Source organism: Camellia sinensis, chromosome 7, assembly GCF_055761805.1.
Source record: "Camellia sinensis isolate YWXY chromosome 7, ASM5576180v1, whole genome shotgun sequence".
Lineage (NCBI taxonomy): Eukaryota > Viridiplantae > Streptophyta > Magnoliopsida > Ericales > Theaceae > Camellia > Camellia sinensis.
This window is the reverse complement of record NC_138967.1, coordinates 75,281,282-75,297,374: the sequence shown is the minus strand read 5'-3', so window position 1 is coordinate 75,297,374 and position 16,093 is coordinate 75,281,282. Positions and strand designations below refer to the sequence as shown.

The 16,093-nt window shown below is 40.4% G+C and overlaps 1 protein-coding gene across 1 annotated transcript; it reads right to left on the bottom strand.

The window, feature by feature from the left end:
• Nucleotides 1–5,369: 5,369 nt before the first annotated feature.
• On the bottom strand, nt 5,370–6,511 carry LOC145795166 (uncharacterized). The gene is made up of 3 exons (XM_082878232.1): nt 6,422–6,511; nt 6,220–6,321; nt 5,370–6,117 (listed from the first exon to the last, which is right to left on the bottom strand). Exons 1-3 carry the CDS (start codon nt 6,479–6,481, stop codon nt 5,815–5,817), a joined length of 465 nt encoding a protein of 154 aa, XP_082734358.1. The 5' UTR covers nt 6,482–6,511; the 3' UTR covers nt 5,370–5,814.
• Between the last annotated feature and the right edge of the window lie 9,582 nt (nt 6,512–16,093).

Sequence of the window (16,093 nt, the reverse complement as noted above, 5' to 3'; positions counted from 1 at the left end):
TTCTTGTAGTGAATGCATTATTGTTTTGTTATCCTCCTTGCACCATCTAACTCTTGCTGCACCGTTGTTGCCAACACTAAAAAGACAAAATAATAGTTAAAATTTGGAGTCCCAGACTTGCTCAAAAAATTTTAGGTGGGTGATTATATGATGAAAATTAATTTTTTGTAGTGTAGGGTTCATCTATAGATTTAAATTTGAATCAAAAGATAATAATTTTAGATAATTTCCAACCTAATTGTAAATTAAATTCTAACTTTGTAATTATTTTAAAATAAACTCTATTACATCATGATTGTAATCAAAATTTCTGTTACATCATGTAAACATTGTGAAATAGTCAGATGAATTTATTTTTATATCCAATTGGGAAAAAAATCATTAGATCTTTTACAACCCTCCATTACAATCGTGAAATAGAGAGAATTTGTATCCAAATACTGACAGTAATGATATACATACACAAATATTATATAGAATTCATGACCTGAATTTATCATCTTAAAATAAAATATGTTCTAAAACAACATTTTATTATCAAAATACCACTGCATAAAATAAAAATCACAAATAGTAGTTTTTTCGAAGGGATATAACAAGCAGTGCTTGTCAAGAACCAATGCTCTTTTCTCATGGACCTGTGCATAAGCATAGATTAGAAAGAACCGGACTTTGAAGATTGTAGCATTATTTGATATTTACCTTTACTAATCTCTCTCCGTCAACAATGTACTATGTACAAATATAATAAATCCATATGATTTTTGAGATATAACTTGCAAGAGAAAAACAGGATACCAGATATGAGAAACACAAAACATTACTCCAACATGATCTGAACATCTATTAATCACAAAATAAGCATAACACTTCCACTTCAAAAAGAAAAAAAAACAAAGTAGAAAATTCAATATGAAACTAAGAAAATGACATTAAAGATTAGAGAGGAATAGATAGAAACATAAAAAATAAATAAATAAAAAGATCTTCATTTGGCTGATTTTCCCTCACTTATTGAGGCTATCTCAACCATCTCCTAATCAATTTTATTTGGTTTCCATCTAATCAAACTTTTTATTTTGCAAAGTTGAACTTGGACTAACTCTATCTTGTCCACCTCTTCCCATGGCTATCCACTATCTACTCCTCTTTCAACTGTCGCTCTCTGAGTCTTGACCTCCATATTCTTCCTCTGTTGAATCTGACTTTTGCATATTCTCCTTTTCTCAAGTCTGACTTAACCATATTTCCAGTGATCTCTTACCTTCACTACAAGAAAATACACTTTTAGCGACTAAAAAATTAGTCGCCAAAAGTATTGATTTTAGTCACCGAAACACTTGGCTGACTAAATATTTTGATCGCTGGCTTTGTCGGGATACATCGTCGCCGAAGGTATTAGCGACTAAAAAACATTTAGTCGCCAAAAGTAGTACAAAAATACCGAATAACGTTTTAGTAGGCAAAAGTAACAGGTATTAGCGACGAAAAGAGGCTTAGTCGCTGATAACTGACATTAGCGACTAACATATTAGTCGCCCAAATGGTTCATTAATTCGTTTAACTCACATCTTTAGCTACTAAATTTTTTGTCGCCAAAAATCAAAATATCTACGGCAACGAAATTATTAGTCGCCAATAGTGCAACTTCAGCTACTACATCTTTTGTCGACTATGATTCTTTTATTATGTTTTGGCGACAAAAAAGTTAGTCGCCAAAAATATTTTGGATTTTAGCTACTAAACAGTTAGTCGCCATAACTGTTTTCGATTTGTTTTGGCTATTAAATATTTAGTCGCCAAAAGTCTTTTGAGTTTTAGCTACTAAACATTTAGTTGCCATAACTGTTTTCGATTCGTTTTGGCTACTAAATATTTAGTCGCCAACAGATTTATTTCTTTTTGGCTACCAATTGTTTTGTCACCAAAAGCGTCATTTTATATTATTGTTTTGTTTGTTTCATTTTACTAAATTTCGTCCGAACCTGTATGTATCCACTGCAACATGTAATACATATACAACCTATATATATTATCACCTATTCCGTAATGCATGTTTCATTTACAACCATGAAACAAAAAAGAACACCTGCTATATATATTCCAACTACAAATAATAATGTAAACTTATGTACGAACCAACTATATATATATTCCAATTACAAATAATAATGTTATACATTCCAAATACGTTACCAAAACAATGTCCTCTATACACAACATTTTTACTATACTATGCATTGTAATGACCATTTGACAAGGTACAAATTACTATGGTAATATGTACCACGACAAAAAGTAATCTATATTAATTAATACTAGAGCTATTAATACAAGCTCCAGAGCAATTTATACCACTAGAGCCATTAATACAAGCTCCAAAAATACTATGTATCCCACCAGAAATTATATGTACGATGCATCCAAATTCCACGGTTCATTGATTCTATACCACCAGAGCAATTAATACAAGCTCCAAAAATACTATGTAACCCGCAAAAAATTATATGTTCGATGCATCCACAGTCCACACAAAAAGTATAGGACGACAAAAAACTTCCCAACTTTGCATAAGTGTGAATTATCTTCCAGGCAAAAAAATAGAAGATCCACATGTCAATGCCAAAAGCCATCTACACAACAAAGATTACACCCATTAGTTCCATTGTAAACAAAAAATTATAGCCATCTACAAAACACAAATTGCAAGGATGTCAATTGTAATTGAAATTGTAAGTAACTATAGTTTGAATTTAGGAATTTCAATATAGTTTCTTTACACTTTAAATTGTATTTAAAGTGCAAAGAAATTTCCAAGTCAACCCCAAGTCAAGTTTAGTCTAATGTGTAAACATATATATATATTTTATCATAAATGTACATATATAGAGATGCTTATAGAACATATATATTTGTAAGCTTTAATATATTTTTATAAGGTTTATGCGTTTTTCACGCCAACTCCCAACGCACACGTGCTAATTACATCCCGTCCGTCCCCATAGGTCCTATTTCACATGAGGAAGCTACTCGTGCCATCCCTGCAGTGGTTCGGGGGCTGCTTACAATTTTCGGCCCTCGAAGGCCGTTTTTCGGCTAAGTTTATGGCGTTTTTCACGCCAACTCCCAACATACACTTGCTAATTACGTCCCGTCTGTCCCCACAGGTCCTATTTGACACGAGGAAGCTACCTGTGCCATCAATACAGTGGTTCGGGGGTTGCTCTCAATTTTCGGCCCTCGAAGACCGTTTTTCGGTTAAGTTTATGGCGTTTTCACGTCAACTCCTAACGTACACGTGCTAATTACGTCCCATCTATCCCCACAAGTCCTATTTGACACGAGGAAGCTACCCGTGCCATCCCCGTAGTGGTTCGGGGGCTGCTCTCAATTTTCGGCCCTCGAAGGCCCTTTTTCGGCTAAGTTTATGACTTTTTCACGCCAACTCCCAACGTACACGTGCTAATTACGTCTCGTTTGTCCCCACAGGTCCTATTTGACACGAGGAAGCTACCCGTGCCATCCCCGCAGTGGTTCGGGGGCTTCTCTCAATTTTTGGCCCTCGAAGGCCTTTTTTCGGCTAAGTTTATGGCGTTTTTCACGCCAACTCTCAACGTGCACGTGATAATTACGTCCTGTCTGTCCCCACAAGTCTTGTTTGACACGAGGAAGCTACCCGTGCCATCCCCACAGTGGTTCGGGGGCTGCTTTCAATTTTCAGCCCTCGAAGGCCTTTTTTTGGCTAAGTTTCTGGCGTTTTTCACACCAACTCCCAACGTACACGTGCTAATTACGTTCCATCTGTCCCCACAGGTCCTATTTGACATGAGGAAGCTACCCGTGCCATCCCTATAGTCATTCGGGGGCTGCTCTCAATTTTCGGCCCTCGAAGGCCTTTTTTCGGCTAAGTTCATAGTGTTTTTCACTCCAACTCCCAACGTACACGTGCTAATTACGTCCTGTCTATCCCCCACAGGTCCTATTTGACACGAGAAAGCTACCCCTACCATCAATACAGTGGTTCGGGGGCTGCTTTCAATTTTCAACCCTCGAAGGCTTTTTTTCGGCTAAGTTTATGGTGTTTTTCACGCCAACTCCCAATGTACACGTGATAATTACATCCTGTCTGTCCCCATAGGTCCTACTTCACACGAGGAAGCTACCCGTGCCATCCCCGCAGTGGTTTGGGGGCTGCTCTCAATTTTCGGCCCTCGAAGGCATTTTTTCGGCTAAGTTTATGGCATTTTTCATGCCAACTCCCAACGTACACGTGCTAATTACGTCCCGTCTGTTCCCACAGGTCCTATTTGACACGAGGAAGCTACCCGTGCTATCCCTACAGTGGTTTGGGGGCTGCTCTCAATTTTCGGCCCTCGAAGGCTTTTTTTCGGCTAAGTTCATGGCATTTTTAACGCCAACTCCCAACGTACACGTGCTAATTACGTCCCGTCTGTCCCCATAGGTCTTATTTGACACGAGGAAGCTACCCGTGCCATCCCCGCAGTGGTTCGGGGGCTGTTTTCAATTTTCGGCCCTCGAAGGCCTGTTTCCAGCTAAGTTTATGGCGTTTTTCACAGACGACAACTAACATAGGATATTAACTGAACTAATTTATTTTTCCAATATGACAATAATGAAGCTCCTAATTGTCCAACGTATTGAATATGGTCAATACGAGGAAATAGACCCGGAATTATGTTGATTACAACCCAAATAATTTCATGATTAAAATAATTAGAACTCCTAATGCACAATGAGGCTTTCATTAATTTATTTCACGTATTACCATCCTTTTCAGGCAACAAAAATTACAATTGTATAGTGGAATTATTGAGATGTGGCAAACAAAATTCTTGTGAAATGTAGATGTTGTTAAACAATTTGGTATATAACAACTAAAATTGCTACCCAGTAACATACCCCAAAACTCTAGAAACAATGACTAGGTTCATTGTACATAAAAGCGCTACGAAAATGTATACCGATTGACTCGACTAAAACCTACTGACTGTTTCTATCTTAAAAATTCAAATAACATTTTAGTTTTCTAAAAAATCGGTTTTCAGTTCGGTTTTATTGTCAACACTAAAACCGACCAATTCCTTTTTGTACCTTACAGTGCTCTCAATTTCCATTCTATCTTCACAACTCTTCTCTCTCTCAAACTCATCACTATGAACCAATAATGGCTTGCATGCACTTTAGACCAGTCCAATTGTACTAGTTATATTGTACTAAATCAAAATTCATTCCAATTTCACTTGGTTTATTCAATTAGTCTTAAATCTGAAATGACATTCAATTGGATATCATTGCTAATATTGTAACTGGCGTCATATTCATAGGCTCATCGTACCCAATTTTGGGGAACTTAATATTTCATTGAAATCATGTGGTTACCTTATGGAAATCAGATTACAATTCTTTGTGTAATGTATCAAAACACCAGGTCAGCTGCTGCAATGTCTACTCACATTATGCATCAAAACCTATTCGAAGCACATCACAAAAAAAAATTTGCATACCAACTTTAGAAAACAATTCTATGTCAATAAGATCCATATTTTTTTGTAGAAGTTGTAGTAGCTTGTCAGGAAAATTCTGTTTACCGAATAGTAGGATGACCATCTAAACCCTGCAAGAGGGTTGTGAGCCGTGACACCACGTCCTTCAGATGATTGAGTTGTACTTGTTGTGCCTCCCGTGCTTTTTTTTTTCATCGACTTGTTTGATCAGCTGCTCTATTTCCCTCATAGTTTTCTCCCGATCTCTTTGGCGCTCCTCTTTCTCCTTCAATAGCTCCTCCCGATCTCTTTAGTGCTCCTCTTTCTCCTTCAATAGCTCCTCGTGATCTCTTTGGCGCTCCTCTTTCTCCTTCAGCAACTCCTCGTGATGACTTTGACGCTGCTCACGAAGAACCTCCAGTTCCGCTCTCATTGACTCCATATGTTTATCACGTGCTCGTGCCGCACTAGAAGCTGTGGAAGTGGGTTGTGGGCCAACCCCACATCCACGCAAGTAAATTTTTTTTTCCCCGAGCACTTGCCTTGATATTTCTTCGTGGGTCAATGGCAACCCCGCATCGGTGGCTACCACTTGTAGATTCACCATATCATCCTGTCATGGCAAAAAAATAATAAAGTCAAGATAGGAGAAGGAATTTAAAACAACTTTATTAATTGTTATGCAACACACTTGGTTTCAACATTCAATACTCACATGTAGCTCACCACATTTGGGGTCAATCCAATCTCCCGTCTTCTTGGCCTTGTGCGCTTTCTTATAAAATTCGGGAAAATCTATATCTCTATCCTCATTTGCCTGTTACGTTTGGAAAAATTCCATTGACGAATTAGTACATGGTAATATTCAAAATCAAGAAGAATCAATCATCCATTACATTACTAAATTAACTTCTCACCATAAGCCACATTGTTATAGGAAATGATCGCGATCCACTTGTATGATTATAGGGGAGCATACCCCTATTTGCTTTACCAGCCTTAGAGCATTTCTACAAAAATAGGGAAAAAAAAAACCATCATCAATAAGTTTTAGTGAAGAAGTTTTACATATATTAGTGAAGAAGTTTTACATATTAACACATAAATTAATTTCAATAATGGGGTTTCTAATTAATTTGTTACCAAGTGAGATTCGTCTTTCCAAGCAACATCAATCAAATATTTCCAGTCCTCCAAGCTCACTCCACTAGGCGGATGACTATAGGGGTCATCAACACCTTTTTCCTCAAGTTCGAGGAACTCTTGCTTTAGGTTGTACCTCCAATCATTGTATAGCAAATATGCCTTCCTATCGAGGGTCTGTTGAGCTTGTTCATCATTATCAAAATCATCGCTGATAACAAACTTGTCCTACAAACCTAGTAAGAGAATTAGTACAACAATTAATTTAACCAATTACAAATTAAATAATAAAGACATTATGGCAAGATGAATCTCATACTAGCACTGCTTGGACGACCGCATCTTTGGTACTTTGATCAATTTTTCTCCATGACTTCACGCTCTAAAGAGGGCACAACCATCTAATTTGAAGGCCAAACTCATTCGTCGCTGGGGTGGCATTCCCTTATGTGATTGCGTTCAACACCCGATTGACATAGACATGTAATTTCTCCCCTTTTTTCCTAGCAATTTTTTTCTGCACGCCTTTGCCTAATGTAGGTCCTCGCACACGAGTTGACCTCGTTTGCCCTGGTACAAAAGGGGAAGGTAGTCAAAATTACAAACATTGCTAATGGACTACAAAAAAAAAAGTGCTGCTTCCTGGTGCTGTTACTTTTTTTGCTGCCTACTGTTGCTGCTAGCTACTGTTTGGCTGCATAAAATCTTGGTAAATTATGCTACAACTTGGATAAAGTCTTGGTAAATTATGCATAAAGTCTTGGTAAATTCGCTGTTGCTATAGTTGTAGCTGATTTGAAGGTTGTGTACCTAATATTTTATTTGTTGTGTAAGTATCCTTGTTACGTGTAAAGTAATGTTTAGTTTTTTTTCCTTTCTTTTTATTTGTCTTTATGGGGTTTTCATTGCCTTACTTGATGACTTATGCACCCCCCAAAAAAAAAAAACCAAAATTTTTTTAAACAACTAAATAGTATTGTCACGCCCTCAAAAATAACCCATTATATATATATATATATATCATTGACATGCATTATTTAAAGAAAACACTTTATTAATTCATTCATCAGAGTATTACCAAATAAAAACATTACATGTAACATCAAATTAAATGCCCTACAGGCTTACATCTTTCCAAGCCAACACTTGGACACAAAAGTATGAGTTCTAACTCAAATACAAATAAAGCCCTAGGCTTGAGTGTTTACATGTACTAATAATGAAAAACAAATAACTGAAAATAGTCTTCAAAATCCAAGTCGTTCCAAGCTAAGTTCTTGGAGGTAGCTTATCACCTGAACCTGAAAATGATATTCCCATATAGGGTGAGCCACAGCCCAGTAGAAATATACTAAACCAAATATAAGCATTGAATAAAGCAATAGCATTCAATAGATGGTTAACCAAGATAATCAATTACATCATTATACAGTTTCATGACACTAATGTCTAAGTCATGTTTTACTTTCCAACATTATCAATATGGCTCAGAACCTGGCCAATCTTACAACAGTGAACTATATATAACATATTCACATTCTTCCAGTGTCAACAAACAGATGAGACTCAGGCTCAAATCAAACACTTCATACTTCCAGTTTGATACACATTTTAGTGCTGTATCAATAAAAACACTTCAATATAAATAAGCATACATAAAAGTGATGCTAATGGAGTCCATCCCCTATCTCCTCCCAAACAAAATCCGGTTTAGAGGTCCATCCCCTATCTTCCCCTAAACCGTGGAGTACATTCCCTATCTCCTCCCACACAAAACAATGTATGCAAACACATAACATATACAACACACAATCAATACACATAATGTCTGTATTAATTCAGCAGTCAAAATTGATGACTTAATCAATGATTAGTTTCAGTTATCCCTAATCCACATGCAGTGTCTACAACAAGCACGGCTATCATCTACCGATAGCCCAAAACAGTTATTTCTAAACTGAAAATAACTATATCAACAATTCAATAGACAAATGATTCAAATTATCCAACTACGCCATTTAATCAATGAATTCCCCAATTCCATGAATTTAACCATATTTTCCCAATTCCATGAATTAATTATACAAATTAATTTATTAATACAACTATGGTTTTTCCCAAAATTACCAAAGTACCCCAACATATCAAAATACTAAAACTTAGAACAAAACTTATAAGATGGAGTAGGAAATCCCTACCTCGAAGAAAATAACCCGAATGGAGAAGACAGAGATGAATACCCAAATTCCAATGTGCTCCAAATCACTAAATGTTCAGATTAAATGGAAGCTTTCGACTCACTCTATCTTTTTAATAAAGGATCTAAGGTAGAAACTCACTCTAAGTAGATCAATCCTAAGAGAGAAGGTGTGTAGAGGGAGAGAGAACTCGTAACTAGGGTTTTGGAATCTGAAAGTATATGAAAAACTGATCTGAAACACGCTGCTGCCTATTTAAACCTGACAGGCTCGCTCGAGCGAAGACTTGGTCGCTCGAGCGACCAGACACACGAAAACCTCGCTCGAGCGAAGAAAAGCTCGCTCGAGCCAAGAATGCAATGCTTCAGGTCTGCAACCCTGGAGCACGCTCGAGCGACAGAATGCTCGCTCGAGCAAGGAACTCGAAAACAAACACCTCGCTCGCTCGAGCGAAGAAACTCTCGCTCGAGCGAATAAGCACTGCCCTCAGGTCCAAACCAGACGCAGTCGCTCGCTCGAGCGAAGCAAATCTGGATCGAGCCAGAAGACACAAAAAAACAAACCTCGCTCGAGCGACCAAATCCTGGCTGACAGCAACACTTGGTTTACGAACCCAACCAACCTGAAACAAACCTGCCCAACACATCCTACAACTCCAAATGAGAAAATAAAGGACGACAACAACAAATATACAATTACAGAATAAACGGAACCCAAGTCCGGATACAATAATCAAATGGGAAAAGACCGGGGTCGCTATAACCTCCCCCCCTTAAAAGAATTTTGTCCCCGAAATTAAGCATAAGTTTGTGAAAACAGGTTTTTTTTTTTTTTTTTTTTTTTTTTTTTTTTTTGACAATTCAATAGTAAACAACTTGACCAAAACTGATCGTTTCATCTCTTATTAAGAAGTATCTCATAATGTGTATATAAAACAACATATATTTAAGCCTGCATCACTATTATGCATTATTCCTTTCAATGTTAGCAATTCCCATATCATATTCAATTGCATGACATACACAACTCATTCAACAATGTAATCAACATATGCAATGTTACACTAAACTTCTATAATGAAGCAAGTTTCAAGATACACCCATTTACCAAAACATACACAATGTTTTACAACTTAAGACATATGTAAGGCTCTTAAGTTCAACAATATTACAAAATCTAAATACAAGATTACAAATCGATAAACATGTCCGGGTATTTTTCGCGAACTTCAAACTCACGTTCCCAAGTGGCTTCCTCCACTGCGTGATGTTTCCACAAAACTTTGACCAAAGGGATGGTTTTGCCTCGCAAAACTTGATCCCGCCTATCCAATACCCGAACCGGTCTCTCCTCATATGAGACATCCTCATCAACCACTAAATCGGTCCAATCCATCACATGTGATGGATCTGACTCATACTTCCGAAGCATACTCACATGAAACACGTCATGTACTCCGGACAGCTGCGGCGGTAAAGCTAAATGATAAGCAGCCTCGCCAATCCTCTCAAGGATCTCAAAAGGACCAATGAACCGAGGGGACAACTTCCCGCTCTTCCCAAACCTCATCAAACCCCGCCTAGGTGATATCTTCAGAAAGACATGATCACCCACCTCAAACACCAAAGATCTCCTCCTACGGTCTGCATAAGATTTCTGACGACTCTGTACTGTAACAAGCCTCTTATGGATAAGCTCAACTTTCTTCGTCGTTTCCCTCACCAACTCCGGACCCAACAGAGGTGCATCACCCACCTCGGCCCAACAAACAGGAGATCTACACGGTCGGCCATACAAGGCCTCAAACGGTGCCATACCGATACTAGACTGAAAACTGTTGTTGTAGGCAAACTCCACCAACGGCAAGTGCCCTCCCACGACCCACTAAAGTCTAGAACACAACCCCGAAGCATATCCTCAAGGATCTGAATAGTACGCTCGGACTGCCCGTCAGTCTGTGGATGATAAGCCGTGCTAAAGGTCAACTTAGTGCCTAAGGCACTCTGCAAACTCTGCCACAACCTGGCAGTAAAACAAGGATCTCTGTCTGAGACGATCGTCACTGGGACCCCGTGCAACCTCACTATGTCCCGAATGTACAAGTCAGCAAGATGATCTACCGAATCTCTCACGCGCATAGGAATGAAGTGCGCCGACTTAGTCAACTGGTCTACAACCACCCAAATAGCATCACTACCCCGCTGAGTCCTCGGAAGACCCACAACGAAGTCCATAGTGACGTGTTCCCACTTCCACTCGGCAATAAGCAAGGGTTGCAACAAACCCGCTGGCCTCTGATGTTCGGCCTTCACTTGCTGACAAGTAAGGCACTTAGATACAAAAACTGCCACATCTCTCTTCATACCCCGCCACCAGAACTGGCGACCCAAATCCCGATACATCTTAGTGCCTCCCGGATGCACCGCAAGGCGTGAATGATGAAACTCTCGGAGTACCTCCTCTCGACAAGACTCCGGCACAAACAGACGGTTTCGGTATCTCACACTCAGGTTGGGATACACCGTCAAACCCTTCTCAACCTTCCCACCGAAAATCTTCTCACGGAGGGTTTCTACCTCATAGTCACCCCTCTGAGCCTCTAACACTCGAGTCACGAGTGTAGGCTGTACAACAACAGAAAACAAGGCCGCAGCCTCAACGGATTCGCCCAGAAGTAAATTAAACTCCCCAAGTGCACCAAACATCTCCCATTCTCGGATGGCTATACTAGCTATGTCACCAACAGGTTTCCTGCTAAGGGCATCGGCCACCACGTTGGCCTTTCCCGGATGATAATGCAACTCAAAGTCATAATCCTCTATAAACTCCATCCACCTCCTCTGCCTCAAGTTCAAATCTTTCTGTGTAAACAAATATTTCAGACTCTTATGATCCGAGAATACCTCGAATCTCTCACCATAAAGATAATGCCTCCAAATCTTCAAGGCAAATATCACAGCTGCTAACTCTAGATCATGCGTAGGGTAATTCTGCTCGTGAATTTTCAACTGACGTGAGCCATAGGCAACTACTTTCCCTCCTTGCATTAACACACAACCCAGACCCTCTCGTGAGGCGTCACAATAGACTGCATAACCCAACCCTCTCTCTGGAATAATCAATACTGGAGCGGTGGTCAGTCTAACTTTCAACTCCTGGAACGACTTTTCACAAGTCTCACTCCATACAAATTTGACTCCCTTCCAAGTCAATCTAGTCAAAGGCGAAGCTAATCTGGAGAAATCTTTCACAAACCGACGATAATACCCAGCTAACCCCAGAAAACTGCGGATCTCAAACACACTCTTAGGCTGTGCCCAATCTTGCACCGCCTCAGTCTTGGATGTATCAACAGACACTCCTTCCCCAGAAACTACATGGCCTAAGAACTTGACCTCTTCTAGCCAGAACTCACACTTCCCAAACTTAGCATAAAGCTTATGGGCTCTAAGTAACTCAAGCACCACTCTCAAGTGTTCCTTGTGCTTCTCCTCAGAAGGTGAATAAATAAGGATGTCGTCCACGAAGACGACTACAAAACAATCTAAAAATTCCCGGAATATTCGGTTCATCAAATCCATAAAAACTGCCGGTGCATTGGTGAGCCCAAATGGCATCACCAGAAACTCACAGTGGCCATACCGTGTACGGAATGCCGTCTTCGGAATATCCTCCTCCCTGACTCTTCACTGGTGATAACCCGATCTCAAGTCTATCTTCGAGAAACAACGAGAAGCCTTCAACTGATCGAACAGATCATCTATATGAGGCATAGGGTACTTATTCTTAACCGTAGCCCGATTCAATTTCCGGTAATCTATACAAAGTCTCAAAACACCACCTTTCTTTTTAACAAAGAGGGCTGGTGCTCCCCACGGCGAAACACTAGGACGAATATAACCCTTGTCTAGTAACTCCTGGAGCTGAATCTTCAACTCAACTAACTCGGCTGGGGCAAAACGATAAGGTGCCATAGAAATCGGCGCCGTGCCGGGCACTAGGTCAATAGAGAATTCAATCTCTCGATGCGGTGGCAAACCAACAAGATCCTCGGGAAAGACGTCCGAGTACTCACAAACCACCCTTGGCAACACAATCTGAGTCTCATCATCCTCACTAATCGAAAGGTTAGCAAGTAGACCACTAAGCTCACTCCGTCCTCGCGGAACATACCCCGGTGGCAACACATTACCAACCCGGTCCCCCAGAAAATGAAAATACTCTCCGCTCACGGTACAACAAGTGACCCTCTGGCGATAGCAATCAATAACTGCCCGGTATGACAATAACCAGTCCATACCCAAAATAACATCGAAACCCTTCATAGGCATAACTACAAAGGAAAATGGGATTCTATGGTAATCAACCTCTATATCACAACCCCTAACACCTTGTTTCAAAATCAATTCACCCCCAAGAGGTGACATTACACAAATAGGAGATGCTAACTGTGCTAACTCCAACTCCAAAACAGATGCAAATGCAGCAGACACAAAGGAATGGGATGCACCCGTATCAATCAAAACATTAGCAACCGAGTTGCAAAACAAGAAGGTACCTCTCACAACTGATGGTGCTGGCACAAGATCCTGCGCGGTAACAGCATACACGCGCCCAGACGACCTCTGATCAACCTGCTCACCCCTAGGAGCATAAGATTGCTGCACCGACTGGGACGATGAAGCCCCCTGATTGGCCCTCGAGGCCTGACCCGACTGAGCTGGCTGCTGACCCTGAATCTGCCTCAAACCAGATGCACCAGGTGTGCCACCCAACTGAGGGCAATACCTCTTCATATGCCCTAGCTGACCACACTGATAACACGAGAGTGGCTGGCCTCTACCCTGACTCTGGCTCTGAGATCGAGCCGAAGATGATGCTGCTCTCTGCACTCCTCCCCTCTGAGGACAAACTGGAGACTTGTGGCCCAGCTGGCCACACTTGAAACAGGTAATGTCTCCCTGACTGCCTTTCCCCGAACTAGCACTCGGCACAGGAAAAGTCGATCTAGAAAAGCTACCCTGAGACTGCTGAGGATTAAAACCCTTCTGTCTCCTACCATCACTCTGACCATCCTGACTCCTCTTGGAGCCCTTCTGTCCTTCCTCCTCCTCCTGCATCATGATTTCCATGTGGGCTGCAGCATCAACCATACACCCATAATCCCGAATCATAGTTCCCCCAACTCTCAGCTTGAGGCCACGCCTCAACTTCTTCTCAAACTCGATACAACGGCGTTCCTCAAACGCCACCAACTCAGGTGCAAACCTGGACAAACTGGTAAATGCCGCCTCAAACTCAGCCACTGAAGAACTCGACTGCTTAAGCTGGCAGAACTGGTCTCCCAGCTTCTCCCTAACTGCTGGAGATAAGAACTTTTCCTGGAAAGCATTCACAAAAGCCTCCCATGTACCTCCTATACGACCCTTAGTAAACTTCCACCACTGACCCGCATCCCCCTTCAACTGGAAAGATGCCAAGGTCACTTTCAACCCCTCGTCTTCGATGCCAAGCATCTCAAACGTCTTCATTGTCTGTTCGAGCCATTCATCTGCCTTAAGCGGCTCTTTAGGATCACCCACAAATTCATCCGGATTAGACCGGAAGAACTCCCTCTTCAGAAAGGAAGGTCCTGCGTCTGCAGCAACATCCCGAGCTTGATTCTCAGCCCTGAGAATGCCTACTGACTCCCTGAATGCCCCTGCTATCTCTCGGGCTAGAGCGCCCATAGCCTGCTGGCCTACTGGCTCGGCCACATTGGCCTGGCCAATTCCCTCCTGAACTGCTGGAATCTCCTCTGGCACAGGCACCTCCTGCCTACCCGGCCTACCACGCCTACCGCGTCCTCGTCCTCGTCTTGACATCCTAATAAAGGAAACAAAGACATTAGCACATTAATAAATGTGCCGAAGCTAAACACTCGCGTCCTAATGGATGGGACAACAATAATTCATTCCACGTAAGCACATAATCACATAAGCACCTACGAATTTCATTCCTGGATAATGATAGTCCCAATGCGTTGCTATAGTTCCGGTTAGAAGCAGCAGTGATCAAGTGCCTTTCCAACAAGACTACTAGAAACTCAAGGGTCCAATCAACATCCTAGAAACTACATTCCATACCCACATAATCACATAAACATGTTATCACATAAGCATATAACATTACACTAAGTCTCTATCAAACGAGACGAACCCAATGTGATACTAATCACTTCCCACGTACCCAAAGTATTCAAACCCGGTACGCTCTGATACCAAGTTGTCATGCCCTCAAAAATAACCCATTATATATATATATATATATATATCATTGACATGCATTATTTAAAGAAAACACTTTATTAATTCATTCATCAGAGTATTACCAAATAAAAACATTACATGTAACATTAAATTAAATGCCCTACAGGCTTACATCTTTGCAAGCCAACACTTGGACACAAAAGTATGAGTTCTAACTCAAATACAAATAAAGCCCTAGGCTTGAGTGTTTACATGTACTAATAATGAAAAACAAATAACTGAAAATAGTCTTCAAAATCCAAGTCGTTCCAAGCTAAGTTCTTGGAGGTAGCTTATCACCTGAACCTGAAAATGATATTCCCATATAGGGTGAGCCACAGCCCAGTAGAAATATACTAAACCAAATATAAGCATTGAATAAAGCAATAGCATTCAATAGATGGTTAACCAAGATAATCAATTACATCATTATACAGTTTCATGACACTAATGTCTAAGTCATGTTTTACTTTCCAACATTATCAATATGGCTCAGAACCTGGCCAATCTTACAACAGTGAACTATATATAACATATTCACATTCTTCCAGTGTCAACAAACAGATGAGACTCAGGCTCAAATCAAACACTTCATACTTCCAATTTGATACACATTTTAGTACTGTATCAATAAAAACACTTCAATATAAATAAGCACACATAAAAGTGATGCTAATGGAGTCCATCCCCTATCTCCTCCCAAACAAAATCCGGTTTAGAGGTCCATCCCCTATCTTCCCCTAAACCGTGGAGTACATTCCCTATCTCCTCCCACACAAAACAATGTATGCAAACACATAACATATACAACACACAATCAATACACATAATGTCTGTATTAATTCAGCAGTCAAAATTGATGACTTAATCAATGATTAGTTTCAGTTATCCCTAATCCACATGCAGTGTCTACAACAAGCACGGCTATCCTCCACCGATAGCCCAAAACAGTTATTTCTAA

What these genes read in the sequence shown, in the direction of transcription:
- LOC145795166 (XM_082878232.1), bottom strand. Translation starts at nt 6,481, where the DNA reads ATGCTCCCCTATAATCATACAAGTGGATCGCGATCATTTCCTATAACA. An exon ending in CTATAACAATGTGGCTTATG is followed by an intron (nt 6,322 to 6,421) that starts GTGAGAAGTTAA and finishes CAAACGTAACAG; the next exon opens with GCAAATGAGGATAGAGATAT. An exon ending in CCAAATGTGGTGAGCTACAT is followed by an intron (nt 6,118 to 6,219) that starts GTGAGTATTGAA and finishes TTGCCATGACAG; the next exon opens with GATGATATGGTGAATCTACA.